Below are 19,006 nucleotides of genomic sequence, written 5' to 3' on the forward strand. Positions count from 1 at the left end.
CCTGCCTTTGCAGTGTGAAATGTCTTTCTGGATATCCAATATTTCTAACTGATGAAGGATGGTTCTTCTTTAAGGAACATTTCCAGCAAATTTCCAGCAAATGAATGATGCAATTCTAAAATCATTTTGCAATCCCTAGTTGGTCCAAGCAAGAATTATCAAAGATAAAACTATTAGATGAAAACGTATGATACATTTTAGCAACATTGAAAGGAGGATAACCAAACATTATGTACCTCCTGATATGATACAAAATGAATTACCACTTGTGGTAAGCAGGATAATGCCTGTGCCCATCCTCCCAAAAGATGTCCATATCCTAATCCCAGAATTTGGGAATATGTTAGGTCACATGCCAAAGGGCAAAGGGGAATTAAGGTTGCAAATAGAATTAAGTTCGCTAATTAGCTGACCTTAAAACAGGGAGATTATCCTGGATTATCCAATTGTACAGAATGTAACCACAAGAGGCCTTAAAAGAGCAAAGAAGAGGCAGAAGAGGTCAGAATGATGCAATGTAAGAAGGACTCAACCTGCTGTCTTGGAAGATGGCAGAAAGGAATTCAAGAGCCAAGGAATATGGGTAGCCTCTAGAATCTGCATAAAACAAGGAAACGCTCCCTTAGAAACTCCATCATAAGGGAATGCAGTTCTGCCCAAACCTTGATCTTAGCCCAGTCAGATACATTTGGGGGTTCTTTTTTTTTTTTTTTAATTAAGATTTTTTATTTATTTGACAGAGAGAAGGAGAACTCACAAGTAGGCAGAGAGGCAGGCAGAGAGAGAGAGGAGGAAGCAGGCTCCCTGCTGAGCAGAGAGCCCGATGCAGGGCTCGATCCCAGGACCCTGAGATCATGACCTGAGCCGAAGGCAGCGGCTTAACCCACGGAGCCACCCAGGCGCCCCCCATTTGGGGGTTCTAATCTACAAAACTGAAGGGAAAAAATTTGTTGTTTTTGAGCCACTAAATTTGTGGTAATGTGTTAAAGCAACAATAGAAAACTAATATTCCACCTAATATTCCATCTATTAAATATTTTTGTGTTAAAGAATTGAACCTGAATCTAATCAAGCCTCTGAAACTAACATTTGCAGGAAATGTATGGTATAAATGAACATAGTAAGTGATACTACAAGGACACAAACAGTAAAATTTAAAATGTGGGATATTCTACAGCTCAGCTGACCAGGCTTCTGCTACATCAATGGCATGAAGATAAAAATGGGAGAGGGAACTGCTCTAGATTAGAAGAGACTCAGGAGACTTAAGAACCAAATGCAACCTCTGAATCATTTGAAAATGGATTCAAACAAACCAACTATAAAGGATATTTTTAGGACAGTTGCGAAAATTTTACAATGGGTTACATAGTAAATAGAATTATTGTTAATTTGTAAGGAATAATGTTAGAAGTTAGAAATCATCCAATTTTTTAAAGAGATGCATACTGAAGTATGTAGGAATAAAATTAAATAATGTCTGTGGTTTTACTTTCAAAATTTTTAGAAGGAAGGAAGGAAGGGAAGAAGGAAGGAAAGAAGAAAACATGAGAAAGGACCAAAAGAAGAGAAGGCTTGATAAGGCACATATGCCCATTTTGGTAATGGGTATATTGGGGTTCATTGTATCTCTCTCTTTACTTACTTGTATATTTGAAATGTTTCAAATGAAAACATTTTTTTAAAAGATTTTATTTATTTATTTGACAGAGAGAGAGAGAGAGAGAGAGATCACAAATAGGTAGAGGGGCAGGCAGAGAGACAGAGGGAAGCAGGCTCCCCTCTGAGCAGAGAGCCCGATGCGGGACTTGATCCCAGGACCCTGAGACCATGACCTGAGCCGAAGGCAGAGGGTTAACCCGCTGAGCCACCCAGGTGCCCCTCAAATGAAAACATTTTTAAAGAAGAAAAAAATAATGCATCCAAAAAGTCACGTTTCTTTCATGAAATGGTAGTTCTTAGAAGAGGGTTTTTTTTTCTGTTTTTGTTTGTTTTTTTTCCTTCCTAAATTGACTTTCACACATGAGAATCATAGTTAAGGCCAACCCAACCAAAAATTATAGATTTAGCTGTCTACCTTCAAAGTTCCCATTGTTAGTTCCTTAGGGTTCTCTTATTTTCCTAAGTGTCTTTCAGGAAAAAAATCTGATCACTTTACTCACATTAAGGTATAACTGACTCCACAGCCTGAATTAATTAAAACAAAAATAGTGCTTTAGGTAAAAATTCTCTAATGGTTAAATGTGAAGTATCATTGACCAGATTTTTGTTTTTTATTTATTTTTTATTTATTTTTAAATATTTTGATTTTTAAAAGGGCACTTATTCTTTAATTACTTCACATAGTCAATTGCGTAAGGTGTTTTTATTATTTTTTTTTAAAGATTTTATTTATTTATTTGACAGACAGAGATCACAAGTAGTCAGAGAGGCAGGCAGAGAGAGAGGAGGAAGCAGGCTCCCCACTGAGCAGAGAGCCTGATTTGGGGCTCGATCCCAGGACCCTGGGATCATGACCTGAGCGGAAGGCAGAGGCCTTAACCCACTGAGCCACCCAGGCACCCCGCCTAAGGTGTTTTAAGAGAATTAAATTATATGAACCAGAAACCATTCTGTCATCCATTCCGAACCAGTGAGTTAATAATAAATGCAATTGTGGATGGTGAAAATGCCTGTTACCTCAGCTGATAAAGGGGCATGGTAGAACTCTTTAGGACTTTGAAGGGGAAGAGTTGGTTGCTAGTCAGCCCAAATTTTAATACTTAGACCACCACTATACTGACTGTGGCCTTTGCCAAATTACCTGTCTTCTCATACCTCAACTTCCTCACCTGCAGATTAGGCTCATATTAGTGCCTAGCTAAATGGTAGTTGTGAAGATTGAGTTAATGCATTTAAAGCAGGAGAGCAGTTCTTTCACCTAATAAAAGCACTTAATAAATATTAGCTATTATTATTTTTGACACTCCTCTTTTCTACATGAATAATTAAGAATCAATTATCCAGTTATATTTTTCATTATTGATGTGTCTGAATATTTGAGAGGGGCATTATTTGGAGAAACAGCTACTTTCTGGCCAACCTTAAGGTACAAGGTCCATCTATTTTCCAAATACTTAGTATTTAGAAGAGACTCAGGGGACATAAAAACCAAATGTAACTTCTGACTCGTCTAAAAACCGATTCAAACCAAGCAACCACAAAGGATACTTTGTGCGAAGCTTCTGAACGAAGCCTAACTATTGAGCTTTCTTCCTTCAGAGGAGGTAAGTTAAAAAATACCAAAAGATTTTTAAATGATATCTAGTCCAGCTATTTCCTTCAGGCTGAAATGTTCGAAATTCGATAGCTCATCAATCCATTCACTTCCCCATTCAATTAAAGGCTCTGTCCCATTCAGCCTTACCTCCTCCCTTCCTCATTATAAATATTATGCCTTTGTATGCAAAGCGTTGGAATACAAGCGGATAGTTCGTTCCTTCTTTCTTTCTTTCTTTTTTAAACAACAGAAATTTACTCCTTCCCAGTTCTGGAGGCAGAGGTACAAAACTAATTTCCATAGGCCAAAATCAACGTGTGGACAGGGCTATCCTCTCTCTGGAGGCTCTAGGGGAAGATTTATTCTTTGTCTGTTTCAGTTTCTGGTGACTTCCGGCATTCTTCTCCTTGTGGTCACATTGCCTTTTCCCTTCTAGGTATAATCTCTTTATACTGCTCTTTTATAAGAACACTTTGTGGTTGCATTTAGGGGCTATAATCTAAGATAATATCCCTATCCCAAGGTCGCAAGCTGTCATTTCTCGGTTGAAGTTGAAGAGCGGTTATAGGAGACACTCCCTGGATTAGAAAAAGACCGGGGGCTTTTAGACTGTACACACCCTCTGCAGGGGACTCAGGAGTGTTCTAACTCTTGCTGATTTTACGAAGTTCTTTCCCCGCTCCTCACACCCCCAGTTTTTCTTGCCTAAAGCGACAAAATAAGGGAGCGTGACTCGCCACCGTAAAGGGTCCTGTGAACCTATTTTTTCCTGGTGGGGGGGAGGAAAGCGCTGACATCCCAGGAAGACATAACGCGGAAAGGTTCGCAGGTTGATCTGAACTTGGCTCACAATAAAACTATTAAATTGAGTGGTTGGCACCACCCCCAACGCAAAGAGACCCAGGAAAAATAACCGGAGAGATTGGATACTCCCCAGACGTGGTTTGCTCCCAGGCAATGGGGGCGGGGTGCCTCCCGGCCTAAGTAAACAGAGCTACTACGCCTGCGCACACCCTTCTGGGGTCACGTGTCGGCGCGAGACTCCCAGATCGCCCGGCAGAGCTGCCCTGCTGCCGTAAGGGACCGTGTGCAACCGGGGAGGTGTCAACCTTTCTCTGAGGGGCGGATTCGGGTAGGAGCTGAGCGTTGGGTTGGCAACGCCCCCTTCTTCCACAGCCCGAAATTGAGATCCCACACAGGGCCTGCGGGGTGCCGCGGTACCTTTGTAGGACATGGCCGGCTGTGGGGAGGGTAGCGCGGCGCCCGTGGTACTTCTGGGGTCCCCTGGAGTTGGCAGTAAGGGGTTGCAAAGAAAGGGGTCCTGTGAGCGGCGCCGGCTGAAGGCGGTGGTGTCGGAGCAGCTCAGCCAGGATCTGCTCAGGTAGGAGGAGGCGGGAACTCTGGCTGCTTCAGTTCTTAAGGCATCTACCTCCGCCCCAGAAGCTGTGGCCCCTTTTCGGCCACTCCATCCCCCCCTCCTCCTTCTCCTCGCCTCAGACTTTTGTAGGACGTCCACCAGTCTCCTCACTACAGAGCCGTTACCTCACCCTAAAAAACCCAATCCCGAGCACCTCGGAGATCACGTACCAGATTGAAAACGGAAACCAAAATTCGTATCATAGTTATATGCAGCCCCCAGTTTATGACAGAATAAGACGACTAAGCTTAGTTCTGTTCTCCCTCTCTCTTTTTTTTTTTTTTTTTTGGCAGAGAGAGAGAGAGAGAGAGAGAGAGAGAGATCACAAGTAGGCAGAGAGAGAGGGGAAGCAGGCTCCCTGATGCGCGGCTCGATCCCGGGACCCTGGGATCATGACCTGAGCGGAAGGCAGAGGCTTTAACCCACTGAGCCACCCAGGTGCCCCTACACTTAGTTTTTGAAAGACACGTCACTAAGGTTGGGATGGATCCAGGCAGGTTTCATGGTACTGAAGAGTACACTTTAAAAAAAGAAGCTTAGTTTAAGAAAAATGTTAGGTATAAAAATGAATATTTATTTAGATTAAGGAAAAAATAGAATAAATTAGTGGAGTCTTGGAGGTCTTTTCTTCAGAATTTTCTTTAAACAATTTACCAGAAATGTTTATGTAGAAATATTTCCTGACTGCAAACTGGTTTCCCCTCTCCACCTAGAACACTCTACAGCTCCCATGAGGACACAAGCAAATGGAGGGATGTTCTGAAGCTTAACTCAGGCTCTGGTGAATCCGGTTAATGACATCTCCGTCTATAAAGAAAATAAAGCCTAGAAATATTCCCTAGCCAATTGCCATTTCCACCAAAACTGATTTTGTAAGCTTTAGTGTGCATCAGAATCACCTGGAGGGCTTGTTAAAACTTAGATTTACTGGGTCCATAGACCATAATACTCATTCAGTTGGTCAGGAAGAGAGCGTTTGCATTTTTTTTTTTTTTTTAAGATTTTATTTATTCATTCGACAGAGAGAGATCACAAGTAGGCAGAGAGGCAGACAGAGGGAGAGAGAGAGAGGAGGAAGCAGGCTCCCCACCAAGGAGAGAGCCCGATGCGGGGCTCGATCCCAAGACCCTGGGATCATGACCTGAGCCCAAGGCAGAGGCTTTAACCCTCTGAGCCACCCAGGCGCCCCAAGAGTGTTTGCATTTCTAACAAGGTCCCAGGTGATGCTGCTGCTGCTGCTAGCTGCTTGAGTCACACTTTGAGAACTACTGAACTACAGTAAACATAATTACCACTAATAACCAACAGTTGTGCAGCATTCTGCATTTTTTTTTTTTAAAGTGCCTTCTATCCCCTACACTTAAGCTCCAGCAGCTATAAACTGTGCTTTCTATGTAGTAAAAAAAATTCCCTTTAATTTGGACTTATCTGCCAGAGATGCTGCTTTGTCTCCACCAGTGAGGGATTAATGTAAAATATGGAAAAATAAAACTGAAGTTGTTCTGTTTCTAGGGTGAATCTGTAAGAATGAAGCACTCCTTCTTTTCAGTGACTTTATTCTTTGGGTTGAATTATAAGTCTTAAGGTGTCAGGAATTTAAGGAAGATAAGATGTCTGATTTATATAAAGAAAATGAAATTCAGGTATAGTAGGTGAACTCATCTGAGCAGTAATTAAGGATAGGATCCTGAACTCCCAGGTTCCTATTACAAGCAAAAAAAAAAAAAAAAAAGAAAGAAAGAAAAAGATGTAGCAGTTCTTTTTTTTTTTAACAAGAAAACTTCATATGCGTACCCAGCACCCTAATTCTTGTACCAAATTAATTTTTTTCAAACACAGAAATAAAATGGATTTATTCTGCAAATATTAATGAAGTATCCCACCCACCCACCATGTACCTAGATTTGTACTAGGTCCTGAAGAATCAAAGATTAATAAGACGTAGCTTTGGTGTTGTGCTTACACTCCAGTAAGAGAGATAATAGTCAAGCAAAAGTTATGGGGACTGGGGTGAGTTTAGGGAACATTTTTAGGGTGGTGTTTGATCTCTTGAGGATTGATTCCCCATTGATTAGGTAAAGATTAGGAAGGGAAAAGTCAGAGGATATCTCAACAAAGGAAATTGCTTCTATAAAAGCACAGAGATTTGAAAGAGTTTGGTTTATTTTGGGAAAGCATGTTGTATTAGATTCTTAAACATCAGGGAACAGAGACACCTCTGGGTGACCTGAGATAATAGGGTAGATGGAGAAGTGAGTAAAATAAGAAACTATTTCAGTGGTCAAAAAGCCAGATCTGTTGTAGAATTGGAAAGTTGCTTGGGATATAACAGCAATTATACAGTAAGACCTCATTGAGAAGTGGACCATTATTCAGGACAGTTGTAATAAAAATAGCTAAACTTATTGCTCTTCTACTATTAGTTAGATGCTGGGTTGACTACCCTGTGAAGTAAATCTTGGTATTATTTCCATTTAACAGATAAGGAAGCTGAGCATTAGCCATGAAGTGATAGAGTCCAAATAAAAACCTTGACATTCTGACTCCAAAAACGTTAAAATAACTTGCCCAAGGTCATACAACCAGAATATGAGCCTACTCAGTCTGTTTTCTCTGCAATAGTTATACAAAATAATCTTCCGGTAATTTATTTTCTTTATCTTTGCTTCTATCCTTACCCATTTCTTTTTCTTACTCTAGTTTAGATTTGCTCTGCAACTCTCATACAGTGTCATCACTCGGTTCCTGTTTATTATAGACCATCTCTGCTAGAGTTTACTTGTTTAACTACCACATTGGCTGATGGCTAACTTTGGCTCATTCCATTATTCATTCAGATGTGGTTAAGAGCATCAGGGTCATGTGCTACAAAGACGAGCCATATATGAATGATAAATGAATTCGGTAGCTTTTTGGGAGGGGATTGTGGGTATGGCCTGCAACCAAAGTGATAGCAGATGAGGGTGAATGGGTAAACTAAGACTAGATCGTGGAGGCCTTCTTTCTTTAGTGAAGAGTTTGGAATATATTGTGGAGGCAGTGGAGAGCCATTGGTGTTTTTAAAATGAAAATTAACATTTAGTTCTTGAGTTGAGGGAAGAGAAATTAGAAACAAGGAAACTAGCTAGGAGATTTTTTAATAGTCAAGGGATACGTAAGGCAGTGGTGATGGAAGAAGGGGAAGGGATTCACATGTGCAGTTGATGGGGTCGGTGACCAATTATATGTGGAGGTACAGGGGAAAGGAAACAAGCCAAGTCTTGGGGCATTTGAAAGGGAGGAGCATGGTGAATGTTGAGGAAGCCATATTCAGGAGACAATTGGAAATATGTCTGGAGTTGAAAATGAAGGTTGGAATAGCAGATAGACAGTAAAGGTTATTAAAGTTAATAACTTTTATCTTTATAAAAGATAGTATCATCAGCACCCAGTCGTTCAAGCCAAAAAAGAGAGGTTATTCCCTTCCATTCACCTTCTACATTCAGTCACCACCTCCTGCCAATTTTATTACCAAAGTATATTTTAATTCTATTCCATAGTCTGTATCACCATTGATCTCTCCTGGCTCAAGCCAGGCTCAAACCATCATTCATCTGTGTTGTGCATTAATTTTCTCATCCTCATTCTCATTTCCCGCTAATTCCTTGTCTACACAACTAATAGGTGATATTTTGAAAAATGAATTTGTCCATATTTCTAATCATTTGGTGATTCGCCTTCAGCTGTAAGATAGAATTAAACTCTTTGCCTCTTATTGGTCTTTATCCCAGCAGCTTCATCTGTCACTTCTTAGCCCCTCAGTACTCTCTACTGACCAGTCTGTAGCTGCATACTCACACATACCTTAGCAAGGAACGTGGCACCAGGAACTCACTCTTTATGACCTTGCCTTGCTGCCCTGACCAACTCTTATTTGATCTTTGAAATCTCATTTGGTTTTCTTGTCCTCTGTAAGGTCTTTTATGCCTGTCTCTGAAAAAATTTTACTTACATGTGTTATTGAATATTTCACAGTCTTTAATTTTCAGGCCTGTCTTCCATACTATTCAGTAAAATCCTTAAGTGCACATGTTTTAGTCATCAGTCTGTACCCAGTGCTTGGTACATAGAACATGCTTAATACATTTTTAGTGATAATCAGCAGTCCAAAATGCATTAGATTAGTGCAGCAGTGGGCTGAGAAATGAGATAGAAGCTGGACCTAGACATGGTTGAGCCTTTGATTCAACCTGCCCTTCTTCTAGACTTTACTATTAGATGAGCCAACAAACTCCCTTTAATATTTAAGCCAGTCTGAGTCGGATAATTCTGTTACTTATAACATACAAGATATTCTTGTAACTGATATAAGTAGTTTTAAAAAATAAAAGACACTATATTTTCATGTTCACATTTTTTTAAACACATTAAATTTTTTTTATTTAACAAATACTCATGAGCATGTATTAAGAACCAGGCAGATTCCCTAGTGATGTTATATGGTTACCAGCTGCATTGCTTTCTTATTCACTTGGGGAAGAATGGAGGATAGAGAAAAGGTAGATGGGAGGGAGGAATAAATTGATGTGCAGTTTGAGTTTTTATTAAAGTTTGAGAGACCAGTACATTATTGCATAACTTTATTTTTTCAAAGATTATTTATTTATTTATTTGACAGACAGAGAGGCAGAGAGGCAGGCAGAGAGAGAGAGAGGAGGAAGCAGGCTCCCCACTGAGCAGGGAGTCTGATGCAGGGCTCTATCCCAGGACCCTGAGATCATGACCTGAGCTGAAGGCAGAGGCTTTAACTCACTGAGCCACCCAGGCGCCCCCATTTTTGCATAACTTTAAAAACTACTTAATAAAAATAATTTATTGATTAAAATATTGACTAAAATGGGGGCGTCTGGGTGGCTCAGTGTAGAGCCTATGCCTTCTGCTTGGGTCACGGTCCCGGGGTCCTGGGATCGAGCCCTGCTTTGGGCTCTCTGCTCAGCGGGGAGCCTGCTTCTGCCTCTCTCTCTCTGCCTTCCTCTCTGCCTACTTGCAATCTGTCAAATAAATAAATAAAATCTTAAAAAAAAAATAAAATATTGACTAAAATGTTTCTGTTTGCTTGTTGTTTCCAAGGTTCTGAAAGTTTTGTGCTCTGAAGCATTTGTTTTTTTAGTGTAAAATACAACAAAATTGAACAAGCAGATACTGAGCTCTGTATACTGCATATACAGTTTTTGCCTTTGGGAATTTATTGCCTAGTAGAGAGAAAGACTCAAAAAATAATGATGCAGTGACAGAAGGGCTGTATAGAGGTATGCACCAATTGTGTTGGGATCAGAGGAAGGAGCCGTTAACTTGGTCTTGGAGGAGTGAGAGTGTCAGTGGCAACATTCTAAGCTTTCACTGTAATGGATATCTTTATCCATTAGTTCTACCTCCTATAGTGTACTGGTGTGATTGCCAGGTATACCCTGTGATACGGAGTCCTCTGAGAATACATATCTTGCCGAGGATAATGATACAGTGATATGAAGTATTATTTAGTATTTAGAGAGTAGAAATATATAGTTACCACAGGGACAAAAGATTATGACAGTTTGTATTATGATGCTGATTTCCGTTCTTCCATCACTTTACATGTAATCAGTGGGCTTTACCACAACCCTGTGCATTAGTAAAGGGATTTGAATGGGTTACCCCATGACCCCATCATTTTAATAATAGATTATAGCATGGTTTGTTCTATTTGTGTGAGGAAAAACCTGGAAAAGGGCTTAAATGTCACATTCTTGACAGCCAAGCCTGCATTTCAGACTTGATATTTAACAATAGTCAGAACAAAATGTACCAGTTTCTAATCTGTATTGTCTATTGTTATACTCAGCTTGCTTGTGTTGTTGACATTTTACTTTTTTTGCTTCTTTTAGTAAGATTTTAAAAAACTTATTCTTTTCAGCAGTCAGTAACCATATTACTTTGTGTTCTTTTTCTGAAATAAAGCTAAAGTAGGTACATTTTAAAGGAAAATCAATATAAAAAGCAGAATATAAATTTTTTATGATCAGAAGGAATTAAAAAAATTTTTTTGAAAAAATAGTCTTACTCTTATGAGTGTAGTTACCTTTGTTTTAACAATAAATTTTATTTTATTTTTTTTTTAAGATCGTATTTATTTATTTGACAGACAGAGATCACAAGTAGGCAGAGAGGCAGGCAGAGAGAGAGAGGGGGGGAAGCAGGCTCCCCACTGAGCAGAGAGCCCTATGCGGGGCTTGATCGCAGGACCCTGAGAGCATGACCTGAGATGAAGGCAGAGGCTTAACCCACTGAGCCACCCAGGTGCCCCATTCACTATAAATTTTAGAAAATTAGATTCTAAGCCAGTATTAAGCAGTGTTCTTTGGAATGAACTGAGAACAAACTCATTTTCATATTAAGCTATTTTAATTTTGTGACTTACCTTTTTATTTTTAGTGTGTGCTATTTTGAAAGATTATTTTATAGAAATGGGCATATTATATATTTCTGAGTATCACTAATTAAATTCTGGTTCCTTTTTATTCATTACAGGCTCCTAAGGGAAGAAATCCATACAGATGTTACTTTCTCTGTAGGTAATACTTTGTTCAAAGCACACAAGGCAGTCCTTTTAGCAAGGGTTCCTGACTTCTATTTTCATACTGTTGGACAGACATCTGATAATTTAACAAATCATGAGTCTATTGCTGTGGAGAACTTTGAAGCTTCAGAATTTAGAACATTTTTACAGTAAGTGTTTTATCTTTTTTCTCTCATATTTAAGTCTAATATATAACTCTTTATCTTTTCAACACATATGTATGTTTTTATTTCCTGTATTTTCATATCTGTTTTATAACCTAAAAAAATCCATTCATTTACATTCCAAATTATCTTCGTAATAGTAGAGGCTAAGTATGAGTATCAGAGTATTAAGGGCTTAGTATTGGGAAAGACTAAGTACTAATTTGAGATTGAGCCTGAAAGAGGAGAAATAGTGTATTCTCTAGTAATTTGAATGAATTGCTCTGTGCCAAGGTTTTTTGACAGTAGCACTATTGACATTTTGGATAGGATAATTCTTTGTTGTGGGTGGGATCTGTGCTGTGCTGTGCATTTTAGGATGTTTAGCAACATCCCTCTCCTCTAGCCCTTAGATGCCAGTAGCATTCTTCCTGAGTTCCCCCACCCCCAAGTTGTGACAATCAATATGGCCGCCAGATGTTGCCAAATGTCCTCTTGGGGGTAGAATAAGCCTCTGCTGAGAATCATTGCTGTATACTGACTTCTGTATTGTTGATACACAAAAATCATTCATATGCAAGAACCTTGCTATATACTAACTTACTGACTTCCTTATGCAAAACTTTAGATTATGTTTGTAAAAATATGAGATCATAACCTTTTATTCTTATGGCTTGAGTATGGTCAAAATTTTTGAAAATAGAGCATCCATTGAACTCGTGAATTCACAAATTTTCATCACCGAAGTAATGGAAGAAATTAGTTTAAATTAATTCCCATTCTAGTTGAATAGAATTTTATTTTAATCCCTTACTATTGTCTGCACATTTGTGTAATGATTTGACACTCATTTTTGCTAAATGTATCCAGAAGGGAAGTATTTTCTAATGTAGTTTCTCAAAATTGTACCTCTTTTAGACTTGTGACATTTAAGTAACATGGACTCTATGGCTAGAATGCCTGAGTTCAAGTTCTCTGCGCTGCCATTTCATAGTTGTGTGCCTCAAACTTAATCATTCTGTGCCTGGAATTTCATCAGGTGTAAAATGCCTGGCATCTAATAAGCACCATAGAAATTCACTAATTTTTTATGTTTGTAAATCTTTTTTTTTTTTTAAGATTTTATTTATTTATTTGACAGAGAGAGATCACAAGTAGATGGAGAGGCAGACAGAGAGAGAGAGAGAGAGAGAGGGAAGCAGGCTTCCTGCTGAGCAGAGAGCCCGATGCGGGACTCGATCCCAGGACCCTGAGATCATGACCTGAGCCGAAGGCAGCAGCTTAACCCACTGAGCCACCCAGGCGCCCCTATGTTTGTAAATCTTGAAGTGTTTATTTGTATTTCATTTCAGTTTTTTAAATCCTGCCCTACCATAATTTCTTCCTTTTTTCCAATATGTGGAAGTCAGTATTTTCCTAAATGATTCTTTTAGTGGCTTTCTGTCATACCACCCAACACATACTCTTATTCAGCAGGTGTTTGTTATGCCCTGTTATGGGCAAGGCCGTGTGTAAAAGGGTTGGTATGTACTGGTTAGTGCCTCTTGATTTGAGTGCTTAGTGATGAAAAGTAAATGTGGAACACTAAGTTTTAAAGCCAATACTGGCTTTTTTAAAGTTGAATTTTGTGTTTTTGTATTCTGGATTCTAAGTATTTTTTGATGCTAGTCTTTTAGTTATTTGCTGATGTACATTTTGCCTGTAATCTAAATCATACTGACGTTAGTGTAGAAAATTATTTTGGGGTAATTAAATTTTAAGTATATTTGTGTGATTGATTGATTGATTTTTTTAAAGATTTTATTTATTTATTTGACAGAGAGAGATCACAAGTAGGCAGAGAGGTAGGCAGAGAGAGAGAGGAGGAAGCAGGCTCCCTGCCAAGCAGAGAGTCCAATGTGGGACTCGATCCCAGGACCCTGAGATCATGACCTGAGCCGAAGGCAGAGGCTTAACCCACTGAGCCACCCAGGCACCCCTGTGTGATTTAGTTTATTTTTCTTCTTTTTATGCTCTGACATGCTTGAATGATCTGACTTCTTTATTATTTCAGAGTTTCTTCTATGAGACTCCTATATGCATAAATGGAAAAGGGACGGGGGGAAGCAGGCTCCCACTTAGCAGTGAGCCTGATGCGGGGCTCCATCCCAGGACCCTGAGATCATGACCTGAGTTGAAAGCAGAGGCTTAACCCACTGAGCCATCCAGGCGCCCTGGAATACATTTTATTAAGTGTTATTTATAGTAGTAGGCCTATGGTAGGCTCTGTGAAATGATATATTTCTTGAGTGTATGTTTATTTTTATTTTATTTTCTTCTTTTTTAAAAATATTTTATTCTCAAGTAATGTCTACACCCGATGTGGGGCTCAAACAACCCCGAGATCAAGAATTGCATTCTCTGTTGAGCCAACCAGGCACCCCTTGAGCGAATGCTTAGATGAAGATCCATAGGATATGTCAGATTTTTATATATCAGAGAAAGGAAGAAACTATATCAATGTTTTCTTTTATTTATTGTCATGAAAAGTAATAGAAAAAAATTAAGAGATAGCATGGTAGAGTGGAGGAGGCACTGGATTTGGCAACAACAGCAGAGATCTGCCTTTGGGCTGTGTATTACCTTGTTTTATGATTTCTGTGAGCCTCAGTTTTCTCATATTTAGAACAAGGATGTTGGAGTAGATGGCTTTGTTCTTCATAGCACTTCACAGCCTCTATTTTAAGCACTAATCACATTTTGTTTTATATTAAGTTAGTCATGTATGTCTGTGGTTATGTAAGCTCCTTGAAATGAGATCATCTCATTGATGTGAACGTCCTCAGTAGTATCTCTTGTAGTGTCTTGCACAGAGAAAGTGCTTGTGACATACCCCTTCTTTTTTTTAGCAGATTGTATTGAAATTTCATCTATATAAAGTATAAGAAGATTATAATGTAAAATATTGAGATTAATTTTTTCAGTGCAACTTCTGAAAAATAATTTTTAAAATCTTACTTATGAAATTCAGTTCTTTATTGCACGTCTTTTTCTTTAGGTAACCAAAAAATTTTTTTGAAATATTGTTATATTGCTACTTACTACAGAGTCCTTTGGTATTATGCACTTGAGTTAGAGTAGGAAATACAGTCTGTGAAAAATTGTTTTATATATAGCAGCATCATATATGATTCAAATGATTGGCAATGGGAAATAGTTCTTGCTTCATGACCTTGTGATTAAAATTCAAAAATTCAACTTAGCATCATAAAAATCTGATTTCCTAAGAAGACATACCCTGTCGTAGTTGTCAGTGTGTGTGTGTGTGTGTGTGTGTGTGTGTGTGTGTGTGTGTAAAGAAAAGAGGAAAGACCTTTTTTTCTTTTCACGCTTCAATTATTTATTCCATAGTCTTTTTTTTTTTTTTTTAAGAGGAATGACCTTTAAATTTACAACTTAACATTAATTACTGGGGGATGCTAAGATAACTTGTCAGTAAGGTATAAACATACAGAACAGCACAGAGCAAAAGATTGTGTTTCCCCTGCAGCTTTTTCAGGTAATGGTTATTTTCTCTCACATTTCTTAGACTAGCAGGGTTGGAAGTGGGTGGGATAGGTGTCTTGTTGTATTCACTGTATTTAAGTATATTTTCTTATTTTCTGTATCATTGATACTCTGGCATCTGGAGCCTCACTGACTGGGCAGAGACTGCTCCTCCTAGGGTTGGGTAATTCACGTGAGCATACCAGGTAATCCTAAATCCATTCTAACACGCACCTCGTCATTCTGATTCTTACACTCCACAAGGCAATAGTCCTTGCCCTAATCTTCCCAGGGCCAAGTACTAGGCAACTAAAGACCATCCTCTTAGTCCAGAGCACCCCCCCCACTCCCAGCCCCAATTATTACAACTATCTATTATTAAGCTTCTTCAGCTGTTTTCTTTGCCCCACTTCCACAGAAAACATAATAAAGGCTTCTGCGTTGTGCTTAGCTCTCCCTCCTCCTTCTTCCAGACCAACCCTATTGCTTCCCCATGTGGCCATTCCTGGTGTGGTGTACCTCTTTCCACTTGGGGACTGTAAATTACAAACTGTCTTTTCAATGGCAATCATTTCTTAATCACTTGGCCTCAGCATACCTGAATAAAACCAATTCCCAGTTGCATTTTAAAACATTTAAAAACCAATTGCTGCCTTCAGATATTTTCCCTCCATCTTCCTAAACTGTCTTGCCAGTCTATATCAGTAGCCAGTCATCTGCAGCCCCTTAAGTCAGTCCTCCTCATTTCTTCTTTCTTTCTTACTTTTAAAAAAATATGTTAATTAAGTGATTTTTAATTTTAATTCTAGTATAGTTAATATACAGTTTTGTATTAGTTTCAGGTGTACAATACACAGTGCTCATCATGATAAGTATACTCTTAATCCCCTTCATCTATTTCACCCATCCCCCCCCCCCACCTCCCCTCTGGTAGCCATCTGTTTGTTCTTTATAGTTAAGAGTCTGCTTTTTAGTTTCTCTTTTCTTCTTTGTTCATTTGTTTTGTTTCTTAAATCCCACATATGAGTGAAATCATATGGTATTTGTCTTTCTCTGACTTCTTTTCCTTAACATTATATCCTCTTGATCCACTCATGTTGTTGCAACTGGCAAGATTTCATTCTTTTTTATGACTCAGTAATATTTCATTGTGTATATATACTACACCTTCTTTATCCATTCATCTCGTGATGGACACTTGGGTTGCTTCCATAAGGTGGTTATTGTTAAAGGTTTTATTTATTTGACACAGAGATAGAGAGTACAAGTAGGCAGAGCAGCAGGCAGAGGGAGAGGGAGAAGCAGGCTCTCTGCTGAGCAGGTAGCCCAATGTGGGACTCGATCCCAGGACCCTGGGATCGTGATCTGAGCTGAAGGCAACTGCTCAACTGACTGAGCCACTCAGGCACCGCCATAACTTGGTTATTGTAAATAATGCTGCAGTCAACATAGGGGTACATATAATCTTTCCCAGTTATTGTTCTTGCTACAGTCAACATAGGGGTACATATAATAATTTTTTTTCCAATTAGTGTTTTTGTATTCTTTGGATAAATACCCAATAGTGGAATTACTGGATCATATAGTAATTCTATTTTTAACTTTTTGAGGAACCTCCATGCTGTTGTCTACAGTGACTGCACCAGTTTGCATTCCTACCAATAGTGTGTGAGAGTTCCACTTTTTCCACATCCTTGCCAGTGCTTGTTTCTTATCTTCTTGCTTCTAGCCATTCTGAGAGGTGTGGGGTGATATCTCATTGTGGGTTTGATTTGCATTTCCCTGATGATGAGTGCATTTGAACATCTTTTTATGTTTCTGTTGCCATCTGTCTGTATTGTTTGGAAAAATTCCTACTCAGGTCTTCTGCCCATTTTTAAATGAGATTATTTGGGGGTTTTTTGGTGTGGCATTATATAAGTTCTTTATATATTTTGGATACTGACCCTTTATTGGTTATGTCATTTGTAAATATCTTCTTCCATTCACTGGATTGTCTTAGTTTCATTGACTGTTTCCTTGACTGTGCAGAAGCTTTTTATTTTGATATAGTCCCAATAGTTTATTATTGCTTTTATTTCCCTTGCCTCAGGAGACATATCTAGAAAAATGTTGGTATGGTTGATGTCAGAGGTCTTACTGCCTGTGCTCTCTTTTCAAGGATTTTTTTTTTAATTTTATTTTTTATAAACATATAATATATTTTTATCCCCAGGGGTACAGGTCTGTGAATCGCCAGGTTTACACACTTCACAGCACTCATCATAGCACTCTTTTCAAGGATTTTAATGGTTTCAGATCTCTCATTTAAGTCCTTAACTTATGTCGAGTTTATTTTTTTGTATAGTGTGAGAAGGTGGTTGAGTTTCATTATTTTGCTTGTAATTTTCCCAACACCATTTGTTGAAGAGAATTTTCTCCATTGGATATTCTTGCCTCCTTTATCGGAGATTGGTTTACCATATAATCGTGGGTTTATTTCTGGGTTCTCTATCCTGTTTCACTAATCTATACCTATATTTTTATGCCAGTACCATACTGTTTTGATTACTGTAGTTTTGTAGTATATCTTGAAATCTGGGATTGTGGCATCTCCAGCTTTGTTTCTTTTTCAAGATTGTTTTGGCTATTCAGGGTCTTTTGTGGTTCCATACAAATTTTAAGGTTGTTTGTTCTAGTTCTGTGAAAAATGCTATTGGTATTTTGATAGGGATTGCATTACGTAGATTGTTTTGGGTATTATAGATATTTTTTAAAAAGATTATTTATTTATTTATTTATTTTAGAGAGGGCATGAGCAGGGGGAGGGGCAAAGAGAGAGGGGGAGGAAGAGGGAAAGATACCAAGCAGACTCTGTGCTGAGTGTGGACCCCGATTCTGGGCTCAATCTCCCAACCCTGAGATCATGACCTGAGCTAAAATGAAGAGTTGGTTGCTTAACTGACTGAGCCACCCCAAGAGCCCCTAGCAGTATAGACATTTTAACAATATTTGTTCTTCCAATCCGTGAGCATGGAATATATTTCCATTTCATTGTGTCATCTTCAAGTTTCTCTCATCAACATTTTATAGTTCTCAGAGTACAGGTCTTTCACCTCCTTGTTTAGTTTTATTCCTAAATATCTTATTATTTTTGATGTGATTGTAAATGGGATTGTTTTTTAATTTCTCTTTGTGTTGTTTCTTTATTAGTGTATAGAAATGCAATGGATTTCTGTACGTTGATTTTGAATCCTGTGACTTTACTGAATTGATTTATTGGTTCTAGTAGTTTTTTTGATGGAGTGTTTAGAATTTTCTGTATATAGTATCATGTCATCTGCCAATAGTGAAAATTTTACTTCTTTACCAATTTGGAAGACTTTTATTTCTTCTTCCTCTATGATTACTGTGGATAAGACTTCCAATACTGTGTTGAATAAAAGTGGTGAGAGTAGACATCCTTGTCTTGTTTCTGATCTTAGTGGAAAGGCTCTCAGTTTTTTCCCACTGAGGATGATGTTAGCTCTGGGTTTTTCATATATGGCCTTTATTATGTTGAGGTATGTTCCCTCTAAATCTACATTGTTGAGGGTTTTTTTTTTTTTTTGTGAGTGGATATTGTACTTTGTCAAGTGCTTTTTCTGTATCTTTTGGGATGATCATATGGTTTTTATTATTTCTCTTGTTGATTGTATTGTGGATATTGAATCCTGGAAATAAATCCTGCTTGATCATAGTGAGTGATTTTTTTTAACGGATTGTTGGATTTGATTTGCTAATACTTTGTTAAAGATTTTTGCATCTATATTCATCAGACATATTGACCTGTAGTTTTCTTTTCTTTTTTGTTTTAGGTATCTTTATCTGGTATTGCTATCAGGGTAATGCTGGGCTCATGGAGTGAATTCGGAAGCTGTCTTTCCTCTTTTATTTTTTGGAATGGTTTGAGAAGAATAGGTTTTTTTTTTTTTTTTTGAGATTTTATTTATGTGACAGAGAGAGAGAGAGAGAAAGCAAGCACAAGCAGTGCAAGTCGGAAAGGGAGAAGCAAACTCCCTGCTGAGGGAGCCCAATGCTGGGCTTGA

The 19,006-nt window shown here is 38.4% G+C and overlaps 1 protein-coding gene across 1 annotated transcript in view; it reads left to right on the forward strand.

Moving 5' to 3' along the window:
• The first annotated feature begins 4,491 nt into the window (after nt 1-4,491).
• The window catches only part of LOC111143209 (KIAA1107 ortholog), a 106,766-nt gene continuing 92,251 nt past the window's right edge, over nt 4,492-19,006 (forward strand). Inside the window, exons 1-2 of the mRNA XM_022496773.1 lie at nt 4,492-4,640; nt 11,223-11,420. Of these exons, the coding sequence (XP_022352481.1) occupies nt 4,492-4,640; nt 11,223-11,420 (347 nt within the window). The remainder of the gene's footprint in view (nt 4,641-11,222; nt 11,421-19,006) is intronic.

This window comes from Enhydra lutris, unplaced genomic scaffold (genome assembly GCF_002288905.1).
Source record: "Enhydra lutris kenyoni isolate GAN:26980312 unplaced genomic scaffold, ASM228890v2 scaffoldscaffold9, whole genome shotgun sequence".
Lineage (NCBI taxonomy): Eukaryota > Metazoa > Chordata > Mammalia > Carnivora > Mustelidae > Enhydra > Enhydra lutris.